At 43.5% G+C, this 24,706-nt stretch overlaps 1 protein-coding gene across 1 annotated transcript in view; it reads right to left on the minus strand.

The window, feature by feature from the left end:
* The window catches only part of LOC139456381 (uncharacterized), a 77,858-nt gene that overhangs the window by 6,788 nt on the left and 46,364 nt on the right, over window positions 1-24,706 (minus strand). The window contains exons 4-8 of the mRNA XM_071238043.1: window positions 17,967-18,021; window positions 4,390-4,530; window positions 2,812-2,972; window positions 1,953-2,054; window positions 472-617 (exon numbers count right to left, since the gene is read on the minus strand). Coding sequence (XP_071094144.1) covers window positions 472-617; window positions 1,953-2,054; window positions 2,812-2,972; window positions 4,390-4,530; window positions 17,967-18,021 — 605 coding nt within the window. The remainder of the gene's footprint in view (window positions 1-471; window positions 618-1,952; window positions 2,055-2,811; window positions 2,973-4,389; window positions 4,531-17,966; window positions 18,022-24,706) is intronic.

Genomic DNA, 24,706 nt, shown 5'->3' on the forward strand with positions numbered 1-24,706 from the left:
GTTTTGTGGAATCAAACCAACAGTGAGGTTATTGTATGAGGAGTCATAGCTGGTGTGAATGAGTGCTCATAATGTTGATCACTGGGCTGTCTGGACCAGATTCAATTCCTTACAGGCTGCAATCATACAGTGAGTGAGTGAGTGAGATGGGTTTAATGCCACTTTAACAGTATTCCAGTTATATAACGGCATGTCAGCTTAATGTGGGAGGAAAGCCCGAAGTGATGCAGGTATCCGACGTTTACCACTTTGGTGAAACCCACAAGCACAGGTATGGTGCTGACAAACCTAGAAACATAATCGGTGCGAACCGGGATTCAAACCCACAATTATAGGTTTCTGGCGTGCCCAAGGGACACATCTCTGCACAGCAAATCGCGGAGCCTTAGACGACTGGGCCACCCATGCCCCGCAGCAATCATACAGATGGAATATTTTTGAATGAAGCGTTAATCAATATGTTTCTCTCACCTGTCGTCCTGGAGGTTTCTCTGCACAATGTCAGCTATGTGGTCACAGTCTCTCTCCAGAGCATTCAATGTGTTCTGTATGGTCTGATTGATGGTCTTCTCAACCTCCTTACACACTTCCTCAATCTGGTTGGCACACCGACTGGTCTGTAACAGAGCACAGCATATGCGTAATCTGAGTGAGTGAAACTACTGGCATAGGACCACAGGAATGGGCTACAAGCATTGGTGGGAACTGACCCTGGTATTCTCTGGTATGACTAGTGAATGAAAGCTTTAATCACTGGGCTAGTTTAACAACAAAATAACATTTCAGAAAATCATTCTGAGTCCAATAAGTCCTAACACTAAATCCAACAAGAGCTGTAATTGTGGATGTTAAAGAAAACATGATGTAGTGTAATTTACACCAAATATGAACATAACTTGGCAGCTGATGGGGAGGGAGAAAACAAAATAACAGCATCAAAGTGGAAAACAAATCTTTTCTAAAAAGGTAGATTATTTTATACATATTACAAAAAATGTTGAAAGTATGTCCAAGACATCTAAAATCAGCCCCCCCAAAATAGATGTGAAATAAACATACAATCTAATAATGCAACTTTGACCAAAGGCTCTCAGTGTCTGAATTTCAAGAAATCCCAGTTATCTCCCCTTGATCAACTTTGCCAGTTCAATCATTAAGTCCAAATGAAGTCTTCACCTTCACATTAAACTCATACACATTTCAGTATCAACCTGCAGTACAAAATTTAGATAGAAAACAAATTCTCTTTACAAATTGTTGCGAAGTATATAAGACCCTGATGCATGGAGCCTTGACTGAGCATGTCATAAATCATCTATCATTTCTCTATTCTGCTGCCAATCCATAGATCGCGTAAAGTGATGGCTGCATGAACGTTACTTCACACCACTGAAATATTCCAGCTATGCCACACCAATAACAAGGGCTGGACCAGGCAAGTCAGTGGTCACTAACATGAGCAAGGGTCCATGTCATTGTAGAAACTCAAAACTGCTCTGTCTGATGTCAAGCAGACCTACTCTGGGTACCCAAATGACCTAGTCTACTCAAAACAAAAAGTTATGGATCACCTGATTCTTTCACATTATAGTTATTTTGTCATGGCATGACAGGCGAGGTGTGGCGAGGTAAAATGGCCCACCGATATACCATGCTACAGTTTAACATGAATAGTCCACGCAGACACAGTATACTGACCCCGAGCCGACCTGTCCTTGTTTTAGCCCCTTAATTGCCGAGCGCCAGACAGGGGAACACCAAATACCATCTTTTGCGTCTTTTGGTATGACGCGGCCGGGGATCGACCCCTGCTACCTTCCGCTCTCCGGGCGGACGCTCAACCACTAGACCACAGAGGCGGCATGGCATGACAGATCAACTATAGTAATATGAAAGAACCGGGTGGACCTCAACCTTTGAGTAGAATGTCATGTGTTGTCTGTGTGTCTCACCTTCTGGTTCATGGAGGGGATGTAGATGGTGGGCATGTCGAAGCCGGTGCGGTTCAGACCCGGGCGCTTGCACAGTTCCTGCACAATCTGCATCATCACGCGCTGCAGCAGGAAACAACACATCAAGCCCACAACTAAACTACTGTGTATGGTTTAATAGGAATAATTCCAGAATCTATCAATCGAGCATTAAGGAATCCTCAAGTTTATGAAAAGAGGATAAAAATAGACTGTTGGTGTTGAGAAGGAATGGATTGGTTTAATATGTTTAAGAAATACACGACGAATGAGAGTTGTTAATCGTACAATAAAGCATTGCAGGGACAATAAACCATGAGGGGCACAGCCAGTTATATCGTACGCTAAACAACGACCAAGAGCTGTCCACATTTGGATTTAATCATTGCGTATATCTATGTTGACCAGCTACATCTATGGGGAACAATTCACTAGACACTTGGGATTAGTTATGTTGTATGGTGAATAAACTTAAGAGGTATTGAGTGTGTTCTGAGATAGATTTGTTGACATGATGTACAAGTAGACATATATAAGGTTGCATGTTTCAATAATAGGTTGCACTGGTGCATGTTTTATACAGCTACATCATAGATTCTAGAGTGACTACAGCAAATATAACACCATGAATGACTCATCCTGTATTTGCACCGGCAATATTATATATTGACTTCATTATCTTGTTTAACAGGATGTAAACATACAACATCTTGGGCCAGAGGCCATACATTGAAATAGAATCGAAGGACAATGGCTGGGTCGGATGACTACACAATCAACCAAGTGCTCCACATCTATACTAACACTGGTTCCTACTGAGCGGACATCAGCACCTACTAACCTGTCGGTCACTCTCATGTCCTGCATCGTCAGCCTTACTCAGGTAGAACTTCATCCTGTCAGCATGTTTGTCATTCAGCTTCTCCACAATGTTGAGAGTTCGCTTGCATAATGCTTGACCAATTGGGTCGAAGAACACAAAGATCAGATCTGCCAGGTCACCTGTCGGTTACAATAAATGCGATGCAATGAGACAAAATAGATAATATTCAGAAAGTCTGACTGCATGACTCAAGATGGGTTTACTGATATGATATCCGATTGCAAAATGTAATTAATTAAACAAAAGGACATAGATTTGGTCATTATTCCTCAACATCACAATCAGCCATCCAATCCTCTTCATACTCAAGTTACTGGCAACGCATTGACCTTCAGTAAACTTACAATACCATTCTACCCATCGCCATCCAATCCCCAGTTTACTACCCATCACCATCCAATCCCCAGTATACTACCAATCACCATCCAATCCCCAGTATACTACAAATCACCATCCAATCCCCAGTATACTACAAATCACCATCCAATCCCCAGTTTACTACCCATCACAATCCAATTCCCAGTTTACTACCCATCCCCAGTTTACTACCCATCGCCATCCAATCCCCAGTATACTACCCATCACCATCCAATCCCCAGTTTACTACCCATCACCATCCATTCCCCAGTTTACTACCCATCACAATCCAATTCCCAGTTTACTACCCATCCCCAGTTTACTACCCATCGCCATCCAATCCCCAGTTTACTACCCATCACCATTCAATCCCCAGTTTACTACCCATCACAATCCAATTCCCAGTTTACTACCCATCCCCAGTTTACTACCCATCGCCATCCAATCCCCAGTATACTACCCATCACCATCCAATCCCCAGTTTACTACCCATCACCATCCAATGCCCAGTATACTACCCATCGCCATCCAATCCCCAGTATACTACCCATCCCCATCCAATCTCCAGTTTACTACCCATCACCATCCAATCCCCAGTTTACTACCCATCGCCATCCAATCCCCAGTTTACTACCCATCGCCATCCCAAGTTTACTACCCATTCCCAGTTTACTACCCATCCCCAGTATACTACCCATCGCCATCCAATCCCCAGTATACTACCCATCGTCATCTAATCCCCAGTTTACTACCCATCCCCAGCCAATCCCTAGTTTACTACCCATCGCCATCTAATCCCCAGTTTACTACCCATCACCAGTACACTACCCATCCCCAGCCAATCCCCAGTTTACTACCCATCCCCAGCCAATCCCCAGTTTACTACCCATCGCCATCTAATCCCCAGTTTACTACCAATCACCAGTACACTACCCACCGCCATCCAATCCCCAGTATACTACCCACCGCCATCCAATCCCCAGTATACTACCCATCGCCATCCAATCCCCAGTATACTACCCACCCTCGTCCAATCCCCACTTTAGTTTTCATGACCATCCAATCACCACTCGCCATCCATTTTGAGCGAATAGGATTCTCCACTGTTAAAATAAATCACATATGAAAACACATCCTGATAACTAAACTGCATGTCCTTGATTTATCTCCAGTACCTACCCAGCCAGAGGATGGACTTGTTCACATCGAAGGGGTACTTCATGTCCCCATCAACAAGACCAGGGGTGTCCACAAATGTCACAAGGCTGAACTTCTTCTGTTTGGATGTGGAGATTTCTGTTGTCAGGTAATCGATGACCCCTACAAAAAAAAGGAAGAAGTTATATCTATTACATCATGAAACAGACAATACTGAGTTAAACGTTACAGTAAAAGCTTTTCTGAAAGAAGTAAGGAAGTCAGCTTTATTGTCTATTCCAACAGTACTCCTGCAGTCACTGGACACAAAGTTAGGACATTCACAAACTGCCCCCATGTGGGGGAGTCACAAGGAAACAAGCCAAATACATACTGGGTTACTCCGCCCCTTTTCCTGAACTGGACAGGCACAAAAAGCTGCCAATATTGTGTCTTTGACAAACTGTCCACACCAGTATACTGCCATCCCCAGGAATCATTGGGACACAGTAAAGAAGTCAGGGAACACTTTCAATAAAATCAAAATGAAAAAAAAATCCCATTTCTACAAAAAATGCTTAAGAAACTGACTTAACATGAGTGAGTGAGTGAGTTGGGTGTAACGCCGCTTTTAACAGTATTCCAGTTATATCGTGGCGTGTCAGCTTAATGTTGGAGGAAAGCCCGAAGTGATGCAGGTCTCAGACGTTTACCACTTCGGTGAAACCCACGGGCACGGGTATGGTGCTGACAAACATAGAAACATAATCGGGGCGAACCGGGATTCAAACCCACAAACATAGGTTTCTGGCATGCCCAAGGGACGCAACTCTCCACAGCGAATTGCGGCGCCTCAGACGACTGGGCCACCCGTGCCCCCCGACTTCACATGATCTTCAAACCTAGGTCATGTTTTTGCACACCTATTTTCTTGTGTAAAGTACGCACTTGAGCCTGATCTACATGCACCATTCTCTGGAGCAAATTGCTATGTTGTGTATTGCGAGCAGTCAAAAACTGCATTATATGTCTTCAGGTGAACAAACAGGAGATCTATAACAAACTTATCAATGAAACTGATAATGTTTTTGTGATTAAAGTTTAGACATGATGATTTACAATATCAGTTGCATTTCCTGTTAGGACAGGCTTTCATACACAGAGATTAAGATTATCGCAAGTAATTATCTCATAAAACTAGCCAGAAATAGCAGTCAGCAGTACACATATCCTGTCATGTTCTAGCGGTGACTCGGTTACAACAGAGCCAGTATAATAACTCAAAACAATGTTAATGCATGATCGGAAGAAATACATCTGTAACCATTATAGAACAAGAAATAATATAATCTAATATTGTGTTATGTCCTTCGTTGATTTTACAATTCATATGTAAAATAAAATCATCCTAAGTTTACAACCGCTTCTACAGTTGGTGTTTTGGGAGAACACAAAAAAATATGGCAGCATTTAGCGAATGGACATTTGTTAAGAAATTGCTGTTGTGACAGATTGTTTGCATTGAATAGATAACTTGTAGACCCATCATGGCCGAAATGAAAGTGAACATCTGTGCTTGCAGGTTTTAACATGACTGCTATTTGTTGGGGCCTGTGGTCTCCTCCCACTATGAAGTGATGCCACATGAACAACAGGGTCAATACATAGCTGAACTGATGGCATCATTCCCTGACTTGGAAAGAACACAGAGACAAAGAACACAAAGATTAATGACTCAGCTTTTGCTTACAAAGAAAACAATTTTGTCTCCCATATTTGAAACAACAGCTCTTATTAATGTTGTGTCCACATTAATTAACATTGCATAACATCCCCATTATAACAACACTATTCATAACTGATTACCCAAACAGCATCTCCCACACACACCATCTCCCACACCATCTCCCACACACACCAACTCCCACACACACCATCTCCAACACACACCATCTCTCACACACACCATCTCTCACACACACCATCTCTCACACACACCATCTCTCACACACACACCCTCTCCCACACACATCCTCTCCCACACACACCATCTCCAACACACACCAGCTCTCACACACACCATCTCACACACACCATCTCCCACACACACCATCTCTCACAAAAACCATCTCTCACACACACCATCTCCAACACACACCATCTCTCACACACACCATTTTTCACACACAACATCTCTCACACACAACATCTCACACACACCATCTCTCACACACACCATCTCCAACACACACCAGCTCTCACACACACCATCTCACACACACCCTCTCCCACACACACCATCTCTCACACACACCAGTTCACACACACCATCTCTCACACACACCATCTCTCACACACACCATCTCCAACACACACCATCTCTCACACACACCATCTCCAACACACACACCATCGCTCACACACCATCGCTCACACACCATATCTCCAACACACACCATCGCTCACACACCATATCTCCAACACACACCATCTCCAACACACACCATCTCCAACACACACCATCTCCAACACACACCATCTCCAACACACCATATCTCCACAAGGTCTGCCCTTACAAATATCAAAATACAATCCATCAAGATCATGTGATTCAACACACAGGTCAATGGCCTGTTCTACAACCTTAAGTCACACTGAACTTGATAAACAGTTACCAATACACTATTGATTACATCTACAGAGGGTTTGCTTGGCCGAACCGCGACATGGGTTGATTTACCCATTAAAGCTGAAGAGACTTCCAAATCGCCATGCAGTGTCTACAAGCATGGGGTCTCCTTTTTGACCTGCTTGTCATCTGCAGCAGCAAGAGAGCAGACGCCACTGACAGGACATGGCGGTAAAACCTGGACCCCTGACAGAACTTCCAGAACGAACATTGGCAATGTGACCAAAGAAATTACAGCCTGGAGTCAATAACAAAATAATGGCGACTGCGCCGAGATCAGAGCTAGATACATCTTCTGTAAAATGAGATGCTGAAAAGTTTTGCTTTGTTCATGACCGTTATGGCGAAGTAAATAGCTTCTATTGAAGAAAGAATTTTGTGACTGACAAACAATATTAGATTTCTATTTGTTAATAAACTCTGGGAATATTGAATCTCTAATAATATTTGAAAAAAATAACTGCTGAGGGAAAACTCGCACAGTTCTGCAGCCAACAAATGTTAAAGCTCATTTCTTGCTTCAAGTGCATATTTCCCTTTACTACTGAGCTTTCTGGTGTAGGAAAATGGACCAGGGCTAATTGACAACCCCAGTGACAGAAGGAAACAAATTGTGGTGAAACAAACAAAAACTTTAACGTGTTGTGAACTGAGTGAAACCCTGCCCTTGTCCAAACTGAACGCAGGATTAGTAGTCACAAACTGAACAATCATTGAGCCATCTGTAACTGAACACCAAGGTAGACAGCCCAAACTACAAGTTAGCTGTTCCGAACTGAACTGAATACCCAGTTAGCTATCCCTTCCGTGTTGATGTTACCACCAACCACAGCCCTTCATTTGGCAGCTCTTGGTGTGTCAAGACAGCTGACCAAAGGAAGAGCGATGGTGGACAGTCAAGGCTGCAGAAGGACCAGCTGAATGTACTGAAATGCTATCTGTTGTGGGTTAATACATCGGTTCCTCCTTTCACAGAAAAAGATGGTATATCCCGAGGCACTGACTGAACAATAATGAACAACCAAAACAGATTATAAACTTATCAACACACAAGAGTCAAAACAAACACAAAAGTCTGTTCAACAAATCCAATCCCTGGCATCAGTTGTCTCCCTTTGTATGAAGTAATGTCAAGAGTGACATCCCTTTGCTGTTCTTTCCTCTCAGCAGAACAGCTCTTCATCAGGCAGCTTGAGTCGACTACAAGGCTACCTCATGACGAGCCGGCTGCTGACAGGCCAAGTCTGAATGGCGACAGTGAGTGAGTGAGCGAGCCAGCGGTGGGTGGGTGGGTGTGTGTGTGTTTGGGTGGGTGGATGGGTGGGTGGGTGTGTGTGTGTTTGGGTGGGTGGGTGTTTGGGTGAGCGAGTGAGTGAGTGAGTGAGTGAGTGAGTGAGTGATCATTCAGTATTTAAGGTTAAACATGATGAGCCACAACAATCGTCAGAAAGGGAAATAAAAGATGGAATCTGCACATTAAATACAAGACAAAAGACAAGCAAGGAAAAAATAATCATAGACATAGGACACAAATGACAATGTGAAAACAATAAATAACTTTTCATTACTGAAAGATAAGATAAAACAAATAAATGTATCTTTAGAAGCTGACGCAAGTATTGAAGAAAGATGACTGACATAAATACAATAGAATGAGGCAATAAAAAGATGAAATAAGAATTCTGAGCCAGTTGAACTGTGGTATTTCAGTGTACTGTATGCAATACAATACAATGTTTACTGTTTGGAATACAATACAGCACAAAAATAAACCCACAGGTAAACTTCCAAACAAAAATAGCACAAATTAAATTAACGGCCTAGCACTGTTTGCCAATCCTTCACCAAAAGTTCTGTTATTGGTTCACCGTTTTGCTGAAATCCTTTCATATCAGCTTCATTTGGCTAATAGAACAATGAATAATAAACTAAATCAAATTTTGTCTAGACATGTGCAGTATCAAGCCAGCAATTGTGTTGTTTGATTCCAGAAGTATTCATTCACAAAAAGGTGTGTGGCTTACGTCAGCCGCAGTCGCACCCAAATGGGAAGAGACTGGCAGGGTGCCATCACAATGCCTCCCTGTGTCCTTCCCAATCAGGTTCACCTGTGGGGTCAGACCAGCAGAGGAAACTATGACTCAGCAAATTCATGGCATACCTTCACAGCTGACACACAGTGGAGGTATGAGCCTGTGTACCATGGAAACATTGCTTGTGAATTTTGCAGGAAAAACAAATATTCCATAATTGAAACTACCCACTAGCACTCTGATATCACTTAAACTTGGCAACTTCAAATGGAGTGAATAAACAACAATGGTCAGTAAATATGTCAATTTGAAAAATTCCCCACTGGTGTATTGTCTACAGACATCTCACTGGTGTTGGCATGTTAATTGTTTCATGCAAAAACAATTTCTGACACTACCCTGACAACACAGAAATGTAACTGGCAGAAGAAGTATTCCACTCAGTGATCCTGTACAGTACCTAGAGGGATAAAAGAGCACACATGAATGTGAACCCAGTGAGTGAGTGAACCGAGTGAATGAGTGAGCGAGCGAGAGGTTTTACACCACTTTTAGCAATAATTCAGGAATACCACGGCACGGAAAATGGGCTCCACATATTGTAACCATGAGGAGAGTCAAATCGGGGTCTTCGGCGTGGCAAGAAATCGCATTAACCACTAGGCTACCCCACCACACCAGTGTCTCCTCGAGGCAGTCTACCATAGGCAGCAGCTTATCTCATTAATAATTGCATCTGTTTGTACTAATGCATCAGGCATCTATAGGAACGTTTTCAGTGAATTACTTCTCAATTTGACACAAAGGGTCAGATTTCATTGTCAGTGTTACCATCAACTTCAGATTTCCAAGCAATAATTCCTTCAAGCAATGAAAGTTACATTATATATCTCCGCAAATGCTACAGTATGCAAGTTATTTTCCCACTATAATCAATCAAGTACGGGCCAGGTCAAATGGTGATTGACAGCATCACGGGCCAGGTCAAATGGTGGTTGACAGCATCACGGGCCAGGTCAAATGGTGGTTGACAGCATCACGGGCCAGGTCAAATGGTGGTTGACAGCATCACGGGCCAGGTCAAATGGTGGTTGACAGCATCACGGGCCAGGTCAAATGGTGGTTGACAGCATCACGGGCCAGGTCAAATGGTGGTTGACAGCATCACGGGCCAGGTCAAATGGTGGTTGACAGCATCACGGGCCAGGTCAAATGGTGGTTGACAGCATCACGGGCCAGGTCAAATGGTGGTTGACAGCATCACGGGCCTGGTCAAATGGTGATTGACAGCATCATGATCCATGGCTTCAGGGAAAAAGGACACACGATTGTGGGATATACTAATTACTGCTGTTGTATGACACTGCAATGTTCCTGCTAGATTATTGCAGCTTATACTTAAGTAACAGCATGAACATCGATCCATGGCTTCAGGGAAAAAAACACACTGTCAGCCACTGTAACCCTGATACTCATTGAGTTGGCTCTGTCTAAAGGCTTGGGGTGCTGTGAAACTATTCTGGGCCGGAATCTACACTGGGACTATGGTATACTATGTCAGTTGGGAAAAAGACAATGCTGGCAAATCACCTCTGGGACAAACAGTTACAGTCTGCCCAATAACTCAGAGAATGTCTAATGCCACTGGAAGGTATCCGATTCGATTAAACTGATCTTGAATGTTGTAGTGAAACTGTAAACTGAGAGCAGAAGAAACTTGGGCCTGCCTTCAGCTGTAACTGCTTCAACCGAGTCCTAGCTGTGGCAGGTGAAACACCTGACCAGAGACAACATGGCTGCTTCTTGGGTGCACACATGATGGCAGCACAGCACAGATGCCAACGACATCAAGGCCAAGGGGGACCACCTAACAGGATAGAGCTTCAGGGCCGAGGGGGAACACCTCACAGGATAGAGCTTCAGGGCCAAGGGGGAACACAACACCAGATAGAGCTTCAGGGCAAGGGGGACCACCTCACAGGATAGAGCTTCAGGGCCGAGGGGGGAACACCTCACAGAATAGTGCTTCAGGGCCGAGCGGGAACACAACACAGGATAGAGCTTCAGGGCCGAGGGGGGACAACACAGGATAGGGCTTCAGGGCCGAGGGGGGACAACACAGGATAGGGCTTCAGGGCCGAGGGGGGAACACCTCACAGGATAGAGCTTCAGGGCCGAGCGGGAACACAACACAGGATAGAGCTTCAGGGCCGAGGGGGGACAACACAGGATAGGGCTTCAGGGCCGAGGGGGGACAACACAGGATAGAGCTTCAGGGCCGAGGGGGGAACAACACAGCATAGGGCTTCAGGGCGGAGGGGGGAACAACACAGCATAGGGCTTCAGGGCGGAGGGGGGAACAACACAGAATAGAGCTTCAGGGCCGAGGGGGAACACAACACAGGATAGAGCTTCAGGGCCGAGGGGGGAACAACGCAGGAAAGGGCTTCAGGGCTGAGGGGGGACAACACAGGATAGGGCTTCAGGGCCGAGAGGGGACAACACAGGATAGGGCTTCAGGGCCGAGGGGGGAACACCTCACAGGATAGAGCTTCAGGGCCGAGGGGGGAACAACACAGCATAGGGCTTCAGGGCGGAGGGGGGAACAACACAGCATAGGGCTTCAGGGCCGAGGGGGAACACAACACAGGATAGAGCTTCAGGGCCGAGGGGGAACACAACACAGGATAGAGCTTCAGGGCCAAGGGGGGAACACAGCACAGGATAGGGCTTCAGGGCCGAGGGGGAACACAACACAGAATAGGGCTTCAGGGCCGAGGGGGAACACCTCACAGGGTAGAGCTTCAGGGCCGAGGGGGGAACAACGCAGGAAAGAGCTTCAGGGCCGAGGGGGAACACATCAAAGGATAGAGCTTCAGGGCCAAGGGGGAACATCTCACAGGATAGAGCTTCAGGGCCAAGGGGGAACACAACACAGGATAGGGCTTCAGGGCCAAGGGGGGAACACAACACAGGATAGGGCTTCAGGGCCGAGGGGGAACACAACACAGGATAGGGCTTCAGGGCCGAGGGGGGAACAACACAGCATAGGGCTTCAGGGCGGAGGGGGAAACAACACAGCATAGGGCTTCAGGGCGGAGGGGGGAACAACACAGCATAGGGCTTCAGGGCGGAGGGGGGAACAACACAGCATAGAGCTTCAGGGCGGAGGGGGGAACAACACAGCATAGGGCTTCAGGGCCGAGGGGGAACACAACACAGGATAGAGCTTCAGGGCCGAAGGGGAACACAACACAGGATAGAGCTTCAGGGCCAAGGGGGGAACACAACACAGGATAGGGCTTCAGGGCCGAGGGGGAACACCTCACAGGGTAGAGCTTCAGGGCCGAGGGGGGAACAACGCAGGAAAGAGCTTCAGGGCCGAGGGGGAACACATCATAGGATAGAGCTTCAGGGCCGAGGGGGGAACACCTCACAGGATAGGGCTTCAGGGCCAAGGGGGAACATCTCACAGGATAGAGCTTCAGGGCCGAGGGGGAACACAACACAGGATAGGGCTTCAGGGCCGAGGGGGGAACAACACAGCATAGGGCTTCAGGGCGGAGGGGGGAACAACACAGCATAGGGCTTCAGGGCGGAAGGGGGAACAACACAGCATAGGGCTTCAGGGCCGAGGGGGGAACAACACAGCATAGAGCTTCAGGGCGGAGGGGGGAACAACACAGCATAGGGCTTCAGGGCCGAGGGGGAACACAACACAGGATAGAGCTTCAGGGCCGAGGGGGAACACAACACAGGATAGAGCTTCAGGGCCAAGGGGGGAACACAACACAGGATAGGGCTTCAGGGCCGAGGGGGAACACAACACAGGATAGGGCTTCAGGGCCGAGGGGGAACACCTCACAGGGTAGAGCTTCAGGGCCGAGGGGGGAACAACGCAGGAAAGAGCTTCAGGGCCGAGGGGGAACACATCATAGGATAGAGCTTCAGGGCCGAGGGGGGAACACCTCACAGGATAGGGCTTCAGGGCCAAGGGGGAACATCTCACAGGATAGAGCTTCAGGGCCAAGGGGGAACACAACACAGGATAGGGCTTCAGGGCCAAGGGGGGAACACAACACAGGATAGGGCTTCAGGGCCGAGGGGGAACACAACACAGGATAGGGCTTCAGGGCCGAGGGGGGAACACCTCACAGAATAGGGCTTCAGGGCCGAGGGGAACATCTCTTGGTGTAGTGTGCTTCAGTTCATATGTTTGGAAGGAGGGCTGGTGTATGGAATGCATAAAAATAGAGCATGTGATGGTACATGTAGAAATGTAAAAAAAATTGAAAAATGTACATTTTCAATATAGCTGCCATGTGTGTAAGTGGGTCAGATTTCTGTGAGACACCATAGAAGGGATCATCACTGAAAAGATTCAGCTACAAAGGTTTTCAGAGTTCAAAGTTAAATCTATGGTAAAAATGAAGGAAAAATATAATTTAATTAACATTTGCATGTGGAGACAATGATTAAAGGCTAGAGAGATGTCAAGAATCAAATCTGGCTTGACACAAACTTCTGCCACTCTAATTCAAATTAAGTTTGTGCAATTTGAATCAAGTAATATCACACAGTAGCAGTGGTATGTTTCTTAAACACTAAACCAGCCAAATCAAGAGTTTTCTCCCCTGCACCACTGTTGGAATGTAATTTAATGTAGTTCTCGTATCCAAGGCTTCACAATCAGACTGGTCAGTAAACCACAATTCAAGACACGTCGCAAGCATTCATTAACCATTCATCAAACACATACTGAAGTATGCAGGTATTATATCCACACTAACATGTGCCGAGGTTTCAGCATCTTCCCCTGGTCACAAACATGCATGGCTGTATGCACACAAATGACAAAAACTCAATTTATAATTTTGTTTGTGAAAAATATGTTCATCGCTTGGGTTAAGGCTAGACTGTTGATGGTTTCACCAATTTTAACTTATATATTTTAACTTTAATATCTACATTCATGGTAGAATATTCACTTGGTTTCCCTGGTCCACTATTCACTGGATGGTTTCCCCGGTCCCTGTGGCACTATTCACTGGATGGTTTCCCCAGTCACTGTGGCACTATTCACTGGATGGTTTCCCCGGTCACTGTGGCACTATTCACTGGATGGTTTCCCCGGTCACTGTGGCACTATTTACAGGATGGTTTCCCCGGTCACTGTGGCACTATTCACTGGATGGTTTATCAACTGATGAAGTCACAATCCACATTGAGGTTATTCAATTGATCGTTTCACCTTTCAGATGGATGGGTTGATATGTGACAAGTCCTTTGATGAATTGATCAACAATATGTGACAGAAGGACAAGTTTCTAGAGGCCTAGGACACCATGCACACTAAAGATTTTATTGGCCAAGTGAATAAGGAGACATATGTTCCAACAAGCGACATTACACGAAGCAGCTGTGTGGTGGGGTAAAAGCCCGGACATAGATCCTCAGCAGTGGCTGGCAGCGGCAGACAAAGTGACTTGACACCTACGTTCTGCACAGACTGCTTCACAAAATCAATGTTCAACTTCAGTTGAACTCTGACAGCATGTGGGCACATTGACTAGACTGCTACAGTAGACAGCAGACGCTGTAATGGATTAAGAAGTTGCCAACTGCGTAGTTGCTATAAAACCAAGAAAATCTATACATCTTGCACTTATTGTGCATTATCTGACATTTCAGACATTTCAAGTTTGGACCTCGACTGCCATCATGCAGAAGGAAAACCAGGATAATTTCATATGGGGATTCGAAAATAAAAGCAGCAATTTGTTGACACATGAAGAAATAAAAGATCAGGGGTGTTATCACTATGACAACTACAGATGTAAAAACTAGCTTCACACACATATATTTATGTGGATTTAACAAAAGTGATTAAGAAACACAGAAATTACATAAAAAGTAGGACTTCTAACTAAATAACATTAGTGTATCACTTCTTGGGTTTTCATACTTCCAAGGTGAGTGAGTGAGTGAGTGACTGACTGAGGTTTAACACAAGTTTGATCTGAATATTAACCATGTCCAGGGCAAATGAGAAGTGCAAGCGAGGAAACATTATATTTTTAATGCAGTACTTAGCGCTATTCAAGTGAGTGCGATCTGTAATCATATCTGTACCAGACAATCTAATGATTGATATTGTGAGCAATGATCCATGCCTTTGGGTGTGGTGGCACGCACTCAACCAGGTCACAGAGTCTGACCATCTAATCCCTTTGGCTTCCTCTTACAACAAGCATAACGGAGAAAATCCAAACAGGAAACGGTCTAACAAAGTAAGGCATCAAATATGCCCGTAAAAACGCTGACTGACGGCTGATACATATAACTACTGGAGCTTTATACTGTTACATGATTTCATTTTCTTTGATAACTCAGTGAGTTATTTGGCAACTTTCCGGTGACATCTATCATCACAAGGATGAAACGTAGTGTCAAATCTTCACAGAAGTAGGGTAGTTGGAATCCTTCGTCTTGCCTCCAACTCCCTCTGATGTCTGAGATGTAGCTCTCAAGATGTGCAAGCTTCATGCCTAATCAACTGGAAACTAAACACTCCTAATGCAAGACATTTATCCCATGTGGATATGCTGCAGACATTTGGCCTGTATGGATCAACATAAGGCAGCTTCTCCTGGTAGTTGTCAAAGGTCCACAGATCAGGATCATGAAGGGAACACCTCTGCCAGGGCATTCGAAGGATGGCGCAAAATGCTGTCAGCAATATTCAAGTCACATCACAGCAGCTTGTAAGACCAGAAAAACAGAGGTATGTGAAAATCAAAGACATATGTCATTCCCCAAACCACATACTTGGCGTATATTAAATTTCAGGATGATAATGCAGAAATGGCCAAAAATAACCCAAAATAACTACACTGTTTATGTAAACCCAAATGGCCCATCCATTTGTCTCCTAATGGGCTGGCCCTGGTTGGGTCTCACAAGAACTACAGGCCATAAGAGCTATGCAGAAAAAAAAGTGAATTGGCACAATGTACACAAAGCTTCAACAATGATGCCTTGACATGACAGTTCAAAGCTATCTAAATGAACTGCACATAAGGTAACCTGTTTGCTGAATCCTCTGTGAAGCAGTAGTTGGACATATTGTTAGTGGGAGTCAGATCAACACAATATGGATTTTCCCTCGCAACAGTGAAGGACTTGTGAGTGCGTAACACCATATTTCAGATCCAACATAATTATACCCTACACAATCAGCAGCATTGTTGTTGTAAAGGCTATTTGTCAGAAAATGTTTGTGCTGCAGTCAGCAATATTCCAGTTATTGCAAGGTTGACTTGATATTAGATTCTGGGCAATACCACCAGTGGTGGACAGCGCAAGACATGACCCACATCGCTGGGGACAGGGTAACACAGGGTATGATGACACAATGAGAAGAATGATCCACTTGTCACCACTTCCTCACTGGTCACGGCAACCAGGGCTTGGGACAACATCAGACCAAGGGGTCAAAGTGACAGTTATGCCATCACAAGACAGATTTCTCTAACTTACCACCTTTTAACCCTGGATCTGACTTGGCCACTAGTGATGACTATTGGCCAGGGAACATATGCAGTTGTGCTACCAATCGACTTGTCTCGAGAGAATTATGGACTGGTATGATTAGGCTCAGCATGTCTGCCCCTGTTAGTGTATGCTCTATCACACCCTGCATCATGTGGGGATGACTACCAGAATATAGTCAGCTGCTAATCTAAAATGGTTATAATTGCCTTCCTTTGACACAATCAGTTGGAATAATTACCAGATTTGAGAAACAAATAGAAAATGTATGTAGGGTTACAATATAAAATTGTGTCCACGAGTTCCTTCAAATACAATGCAAGTTGGCATTGTGAGTGTGATTGGATGTTATTTAACACTACAGTCAGCAATATTCCAGTTACATCAAGGCAACCTGTGAATACACAAGTGTGGACCAGTCAAACCAGTGACTGAAAGTATGCCCAACTAGCCATGCCATCAGGATACGATGACACAATCAGACAGTTACACAAGCTGACTAACTGTTTTCAATTTCAGACTGCTTGTACAACAAGCACAACCTATTCTGACCCAGACACCAACATAGTTGTCTTCACAAGCTTGGGGAATCTGTCCATAAATCTGGCTGGGGTTCCTTGTGTAGCCGTGGTGTAAAACCAGCCCGTGGGCAGCTGAAGCTCTCCCATCTAGACATTACTAAGCTTAGCCAGAATAGCATTAATATATGGGGAGCCGACAGCCTGTTCTTTAACTGTAAAAAGGTGAAGGAGAGCAAACAGACAGGGCCTAATCAATAATTTAGACGCAAAACGAACAGAAAATTGAATTTATATGTCTGCTTACAAGCCCTCCACAGTAAAATTTTCCTGGAATCTTTTTTTCACCGTATCTTTGAAATTTTAATCAGGCTTCACAAACTGATGGGTCCAGGAAATAACGGTCCATAAAATTGATGTTGTCAAATGGTAACATATGTTACTCGACATCTCGCCTAACATAACAGATGGCTGTGCTGCCCATCCAACAGACGGTTATCAATAGTCCGGCCTGAAGAGAGACGTCTACCCAACCAAAAGTGAATATTTGACGACTCAGCAAAATACTTACCTTCATAAAACTAAACATTATCAAGAGGATAGCTGTGACATACTGCTATTAGTTCTAACTTAACAATTCATTTTTAGAGAAACATGTTTTCTATGTCTCCCATTAACAAGCCATTGTTCAAGAATATTGTCCTTTGTATGTTGGCAGATGTATCCAACAGTTATTATCTTGGTAGCAGGGTTTCTGGACAAACAAGGTTCCACTGAATGCTAGTCAAATTACTGCAATGAACAGAACTACAAAAACAAAGTTCTCACCTTCAATCTCTCGGAGAGGATCAAAATGAGGGTACAGATGGAGGGTGGCATTCCCCTGGAAACAAAATGAAATACATTTTATAATGTTGTTTTTTTATTAAAAGTGCCATAACTTGCAATCTGGAAATGCCTCATGCAAATTCAAGCTTGATACAGAAAACTGTTCAGCAATCGTGTCATGATGCAGCCATATTGCTCTGTTACTTCTCTGGTTTCAACCATCATCAATAAGATATACATACCGGTACAAAACCTATCAGACTTGAGCTGATTGCTACTTTCAGAATCTTGCAGTGTTAACTTGTTATTAATTTGTATAGCACACTTTCCAATTTATAACTGCTCAAATGCACTTGTACCATGATATATATACACATATGAGGATGCACAAGAACCATTCAGAGTGAGAGGTTGGCTGTGAGTAGTACTTCAGTTATACCACGGTGTGTAAGTTTGTGAGAAGAGAACCCAAATATATACATACACAAACATAACATCTTGAGCTATGTTAAATTTTCTTATCATAACTTTTTAATTTCATTCAAAAGAAAACAGATCTTGTCTCTTTTATTGTGATTTATTTAATCAATCAGTGGTTCAGGTTTGGTTTAGGTGATGGGCACAAGGACACTGATTAATCCAGGTGTCACTGACATCTGGCAAACAACACCAGAAGAGGGAGATGAAGCTGCTGGTACTATAACATGATGGAGGAGGAATAACTGCTGGAAACGGAGTGAAATTAAAGAACACATCACTGGAATGACATTCCTTAATAACCCTTACAACAGAAAGTGTGTTAATAATATACTGTAATTGCCAAAAAATGTAAGCTAGTTACCAACCGAAGCTATTCAATACTGTCTGCAATGGTATCAGATCCTGGGCGGGACAACCAGAACTTTGATCCAAGAAGGGAGTGGTGAGTGAGTGAGTGAGTGAGTGAGTGAGTGAGTGAGTGAGTAAATATTGTGTTATGCCTTGTATCGTAGATATTCCAGCAATATGATGGCAACTTGTAACTAATTGAGTGTGGGTGAGGCAGATCAGTGTTTCCCAGCGCCAGCCCTGATCCCAGCAGTCTGGGCATGATGACACAATCAGGTAGTACCACATGATAACCACCGTTTTCTCATTTCTCTCACAAACATGAGGTGCCGGGAACATACCGTATTCGACGTAATAAGCGGCCTTGGCGCTCTCTAAATTAGAAATAGGAGGCTCTTATTAGAATATTATTTTAGTGAAAACAAACGAGTTAAAAAATAAATTTTGTGGTTTATGCTGACAGCCTGAAATGTTTATGTACGACAGATATATTTTTCCAGAATTTAATTACCCATAATTAAATGTGCATATAACACATGGGTGCATATTATACGCAAATAAATAAGTCTTGTGTACATTGATCAATCGGAAGGGGGTGCTAATTAGGATTGTTCACTAGCCAATATATTAGCAAATATCACTGTTGGCACTTAGAGCTGGGCGCTTATTACGTCAAATACGGTATTTGAAATAAATTTTCGATCATTTCAAGTCAGGATGGCCCAGACAGGGAAGGATAAAGAGTTATGTAACTGCAAATCTGGCCACCTGTTCTCAAAATCAGTATGTCGCCGGAATTTGTTTTTAACCCATGCATTAAATCCTAAAATCATTTTGACAAGTTCACATCCTATTCAGTTCAAGCAGATAATAAATGGTTATTAACTTATGAGGCCAAAGTCCAGGTTCATTTCTCTAACTGGATATATTTTCCAATGCTTGTTGTGAATCCTGTTTCTTATTGTCACACATCAAAAAAATTAATACCTACTGGATAAAATTTCCATTCAAAACCTCGCTGCATTTGATACAGATTTCCAATTTTGAAGATCTTGTACGAAACAATTTCTAAAATCACTGACAAAACTTCAGTCCATTTAAAAAAAAGTGTCTTGTAAAATATACAATGCATAGTGAGAAAAATATAAAATTAACCAATCATAGTGCCTGCAACTGTCAGTAGTGACAAATCAAAATTGCTAATGAAGTCCCAACAATTGTTGTCAATAAAATGTCTTTAATATCATGCTGTTTAATGTCGCATATACATGGGCTGGTGGGTGTTTCATGTCTCAGTAATATTCACAGTGGGCTGTAAATAACCAAGCCTGGACAAGATAGAATTAGGAAGAGTTGGTGCTAACATTGGTAAAACTGACTGCCAGAATGTTTATGGGCCCAAGTAATTGTTTGGACATAGAATCTGCAAAGTTCACGCTGTTCTGACTGGTTTTACAAGTCACTGACTACAAATAGTTGCAGCAGCTTTTCATTATGGAGTCAGTAAATGTCTCATTTTGTAATACCTCAGACAATAAAATAATGGCAAAACACATTTCTTTGCATACATACTTGGGAAGAGAGCTTGAAGTGATGTGGACCTTAACTACATCAGCGAAACCAAGAATCAGGTATGATGCCAATCTCCATTTTCATCATTTCTACTGAACAGTGTTTGAACAAAAGGAGTTGCCAGGCCGCCATCAGGACCCACAGACTTTAGCAGCTGCAGGCCCTGACTCAACTCTTCAGGCCCTCATGTCAAACACTGCAGTTTACTGTCACAAATAAATGAACATGTAAATTTACTGCAGGCCACAAGGACCTATACAACGCTGAAACTACGGCCCGACACAAATCTACCTGCCACGGGCCTACGGGCAGGCGCATGAATATCATTAACCATTGCAAATTTTGCTGCACACTGCATAATGCTACATGATTTGAAGAAGTATCAGAATACCTTTAAACAAGAAGGAAGATGTGACATGTATACCTTTCGACATTCAATGTCCAGAACAGACATGAATCTGACCAGAAATATCGCCAAGGATGGAAGCCAATATTCTCCCCTCTGCATAACATAAATCTTCCAACAAGGACTGCACAGGACAAACCTCTCAAGTAGGCAGCCAGTAAACACATTTTAATACAATCTGACCAGAAATATCCCCAAGGACGTAAGCCAATATTCCCCCTCTCTCACCTTTCTGCATGGCTGCACATGCTAGGGATGGACATCCACATACACAACAGGCAAATTATGAGCAGAGCACCCTGAACTAAGCTCCGAAGCTGAGTAAGTGCACATGTTAATGCCTTTGTAAACATATTGGACACCCCCATCCCCAAGACTGGATGATGTTTGTGATGTGTCATGATCAGGAGAACACTCCTGGTGCAGCATCTTGTGGGGACCTCACACAAGTCTCATCATGTCCCAAACACTTCCAAGCAGACAGAGGATTTCTGCAGGAAAGAGTATCATTGGATTGCTCCTGGGAGTGTCTTGTGAATGTATTGAATGCTCAGTACTTCAGCTTCCAAAACAAGGTGTGACTCTCGTTTACATGTCTGGAAAACATATGGGTCATGACATTGTATACATGTCGTTTATGTGCTTTGTATTAAATATTTTATCATGGGCAAACTGGCCTTGAAGTAGTGTCGTGAACCTCAGTGTCTCAGTATTGGGGATGGGGGCAATATTGTTAGGGTAGCTCCACAGTATAGAGAATGGGGATGGTACAATATTGCCTATCAAATTTACTACCCCTACTATTCTGCAGTCTTCTACCTCCCTTCCCCCATCAACGAAGAAGTCTAATCTGACACTACTTCATGTGAGTGAGTGTGTGAGTGAGTGAGTGAGTGAGTAGGATATCACAAAAATGATAATTGTTGTGATATATTACAGATAATAAAATAATCCCCCACACGCTAGCAATACAAACGAGAAACCACAAACATGAATAATATATCTATCATTATTCTAATCATGACCAAGCAAGCACATAAACTCAAACAAGTTGCTTTCAATTGCAACAAGAAAAAGCACAAACGTAACACACATGACAAATGGTGACCTTTGCCTTGAGTCTGGTGCACTTGGCCACCAGAGGCCTCCACAAGATGGATGTGCTCCTGAGGTGAGTGAGTGCACCAACAGGCAGGTGTGGGCCGAGCTGCAACACTGGCACACTTCACAGGTCTAGGAAGCTAGACAGGAAACACTGCAACACTCCTCACTCAGACAGGTCCAAGGCAACAGTAGTCATTTTTCGGTTTATGGACTCAACTGACCAAATAAAAAAATCCACCAAGTGAAATATGAAAATATTTGAAAAAATTGTACGCGCCCAATCCTGCCATCTCTGCTCCATTAGAAAAACACTAACATCTACAAAAATCAAACTTAAATGCCTATCTTTTTAAATAATAATTGATCATCTCTGGCCACTGCAAACCTCTAAGAAAACCTTCTCAGCAGCACATACACACGTTACTACTGAGAAAATACCTAACAATGTGTTCAAAAAGTCCAAACGTTCATTTTATCCCACCATCTCAAAGTACTTAAAGTGAAAAAAAATTTTTTTTAAAACTCAGCCACGCAATTTCTTTTAAATTTTTTTTTCAATCGACCCAAGATAATTGGGACAGTAAACATCTGTAGACAACAAAAACTATGTGGCCTTTCTTTGAACACAGTGCAACAAAGAATGCAAGACAGGATGTTACATATTCAAATGTTATCTTGACAAAATATTCTCTCCAAGTTAACAACCCACCTTTTTCTAAATTCTTTCAGCATGGTATGAGAAACATACTTGTCAACCCCCTTGACCTCAATATCAACTTGGAGAGGAAAAACGGTTGTGCGCCGACAGGTGAGGTGAAATGGGGTTTAACGTTGTGTCCAAGATTATTGCACTTATATAGTGACGTGCATGCACGTGAGTGTGTAGCTGCTTGTACTGATGCACACTTGTACTGACACCGATTTATAGTGCTAGCCCACTGAGATACCATGCAACATGAATTCCCCACTCAGACACAGTATACTGACTCCTAGCCGACCAGTCCTTGTTTAAGCCCCTTAATGCCGAGCGCCAGACAGGGTAACAACAAGTACCATCTTTTCAAGTCTTTTGGTATGGCGCAGCTGGGGATCGAACCCCGGACCTTCCGCACTCCGGGCGGACGCTATCACCACCACGAGTGAGTTGGGTTTACTGATTAGGTATTTTAGCTGTATCATGCCACGTCATCATTGTGTGAATGAAGCAAGTGACAGAGATTCAACTCTCAGAAAAGAAATAGTGGCACTCTAGACTACAAGGCACGCAAAGCCAAATTTGAACTTCTGTAATTATGGCAGACGTAGTCCAAAGGCTCTAAGTCTTGTAGGTATACCTGGCAAATCATAGTCCAAGGTGATGGGCCACCTACACAGCTATCATCAATCACCAGTGTTCCAGACTGTGATTCCTGAAAATAAAGCCCCTCTACTTTGGAGCAAAAGGGGTGCCTTGGCCCTTTGTATGCAAGACCTAGCCAATCAGTCTCACAAGCAAATGGTCACTTGACCTGTATTCACATCAATCTGAAACTCAGACTACGGAAAATCTCTAAAATTGTAGCTGAATATGTTGAAAGTATCATGGCATGACAATTTAAAACACCCAGGAGTGATTCAGGTCTTATTAAGTTTACCATTTTGGTAAAACCCAAGAGCATGGGGTATGGTGCTATCTAGCCTTGATCCAAGGCTGTACTAAATGATAAGTCCATGGGTGTAAAATAATTCTATCCTCATAATAGGCAAGTCTAGATAAGCAGACAGTAAGGATGTCAGTTCCTTAATGGGGACAACATATTCTTAATTTTCATATAATCTGGAAATTATCATTAAAACTAACAATTATTGCCTTATAGAATTGTGCATTCTTGGTGCTATCAAACAAGAATCATTATCATGATATATTTGGTCTGCTCAATATTAACAACCCTGGCCAGTAATCATCATCCATAAGGGAGTTTTTATACAGACATCAAATCATTGTGTGACAGACCGCTCAACACCATGTGAAGTACCTGCTAATCTCAGGCTGAACTAACGGCGAGTGATAGAGGTATTACTCCATGTTTAACAGTAATCCAGCAATACGAGGACAGGGGACACTGAGAATGGGCTCCTGGGCTCCTTGGCTCCACAGATACCCATGTGGCAACTGGGACGCAAGTGTTCAGCATGCTGAATGAATGTCTGAACCACTTACCTTAAACCACCCACGTGTTGAAGCAAGCTCATTCATGCTATTGCTGTACCCATGGGCATTCTGGGTTAAAATTCTGGGTTAGAATTGGTACCCAGCAACCCATATTGGATGTAAAAGAAGATTTTAATGGATCAGCTGTCATCAAGTCCCAACAGTGGATCATTGCTCATTGTATCAATCACTGGATTGTCTGGTACAGACTAGAATATTTACAGGCCACTGTCATATAGCAGGAATATTCCCCAGTGATGTGTTAAACAGCATTTAAGAAATATACCTTAAAGTGTTTGAATAGTACAAGTTCATATCCAGTTGCCCCTGAGGGATTTTTGGTCAAAACAGGTCCCTGGGAGGTGACGATATTTACCACCAGCTATCTGGGCCATGTTAGTACATTGTCAGGCCAACATAAGGTGGAAATATTGCTGATTGTGGCATAAAACATGGCGTCACTCACTCATTCAGAGTGGAGACAACAACATCACAAACACATGTAAACCAGTGAGTGGGTGAGTGAGTGGATTGGGTTAAACACTGCTGACAAGTATTCCAGTTATATCATGGTGTCAGTTTAATATGGCAGGAAAGCCTGAGTACAGGTCCCAGACGTTTACCATTGTGGTGAGAGCC

The sequence above is a fragment of the Haliotis cracherodii genome, unplaced genomic scaffold, assembly GCF_022045235.1.
Source record: "Haliotis cracherodii isolate W230 unplaced genomic scaffold, xgHalCrac1.p SCAF_11, whole genome shotgun sequence".
In the NCBI taxonomy this organism is placed as follows: domain Eukaryota; kingdom Metazoa; phylum Mollusca; class Gastropoda; order Lepetellida; family Haliotidae; genus Haliotis; species Haliotis cracherodii.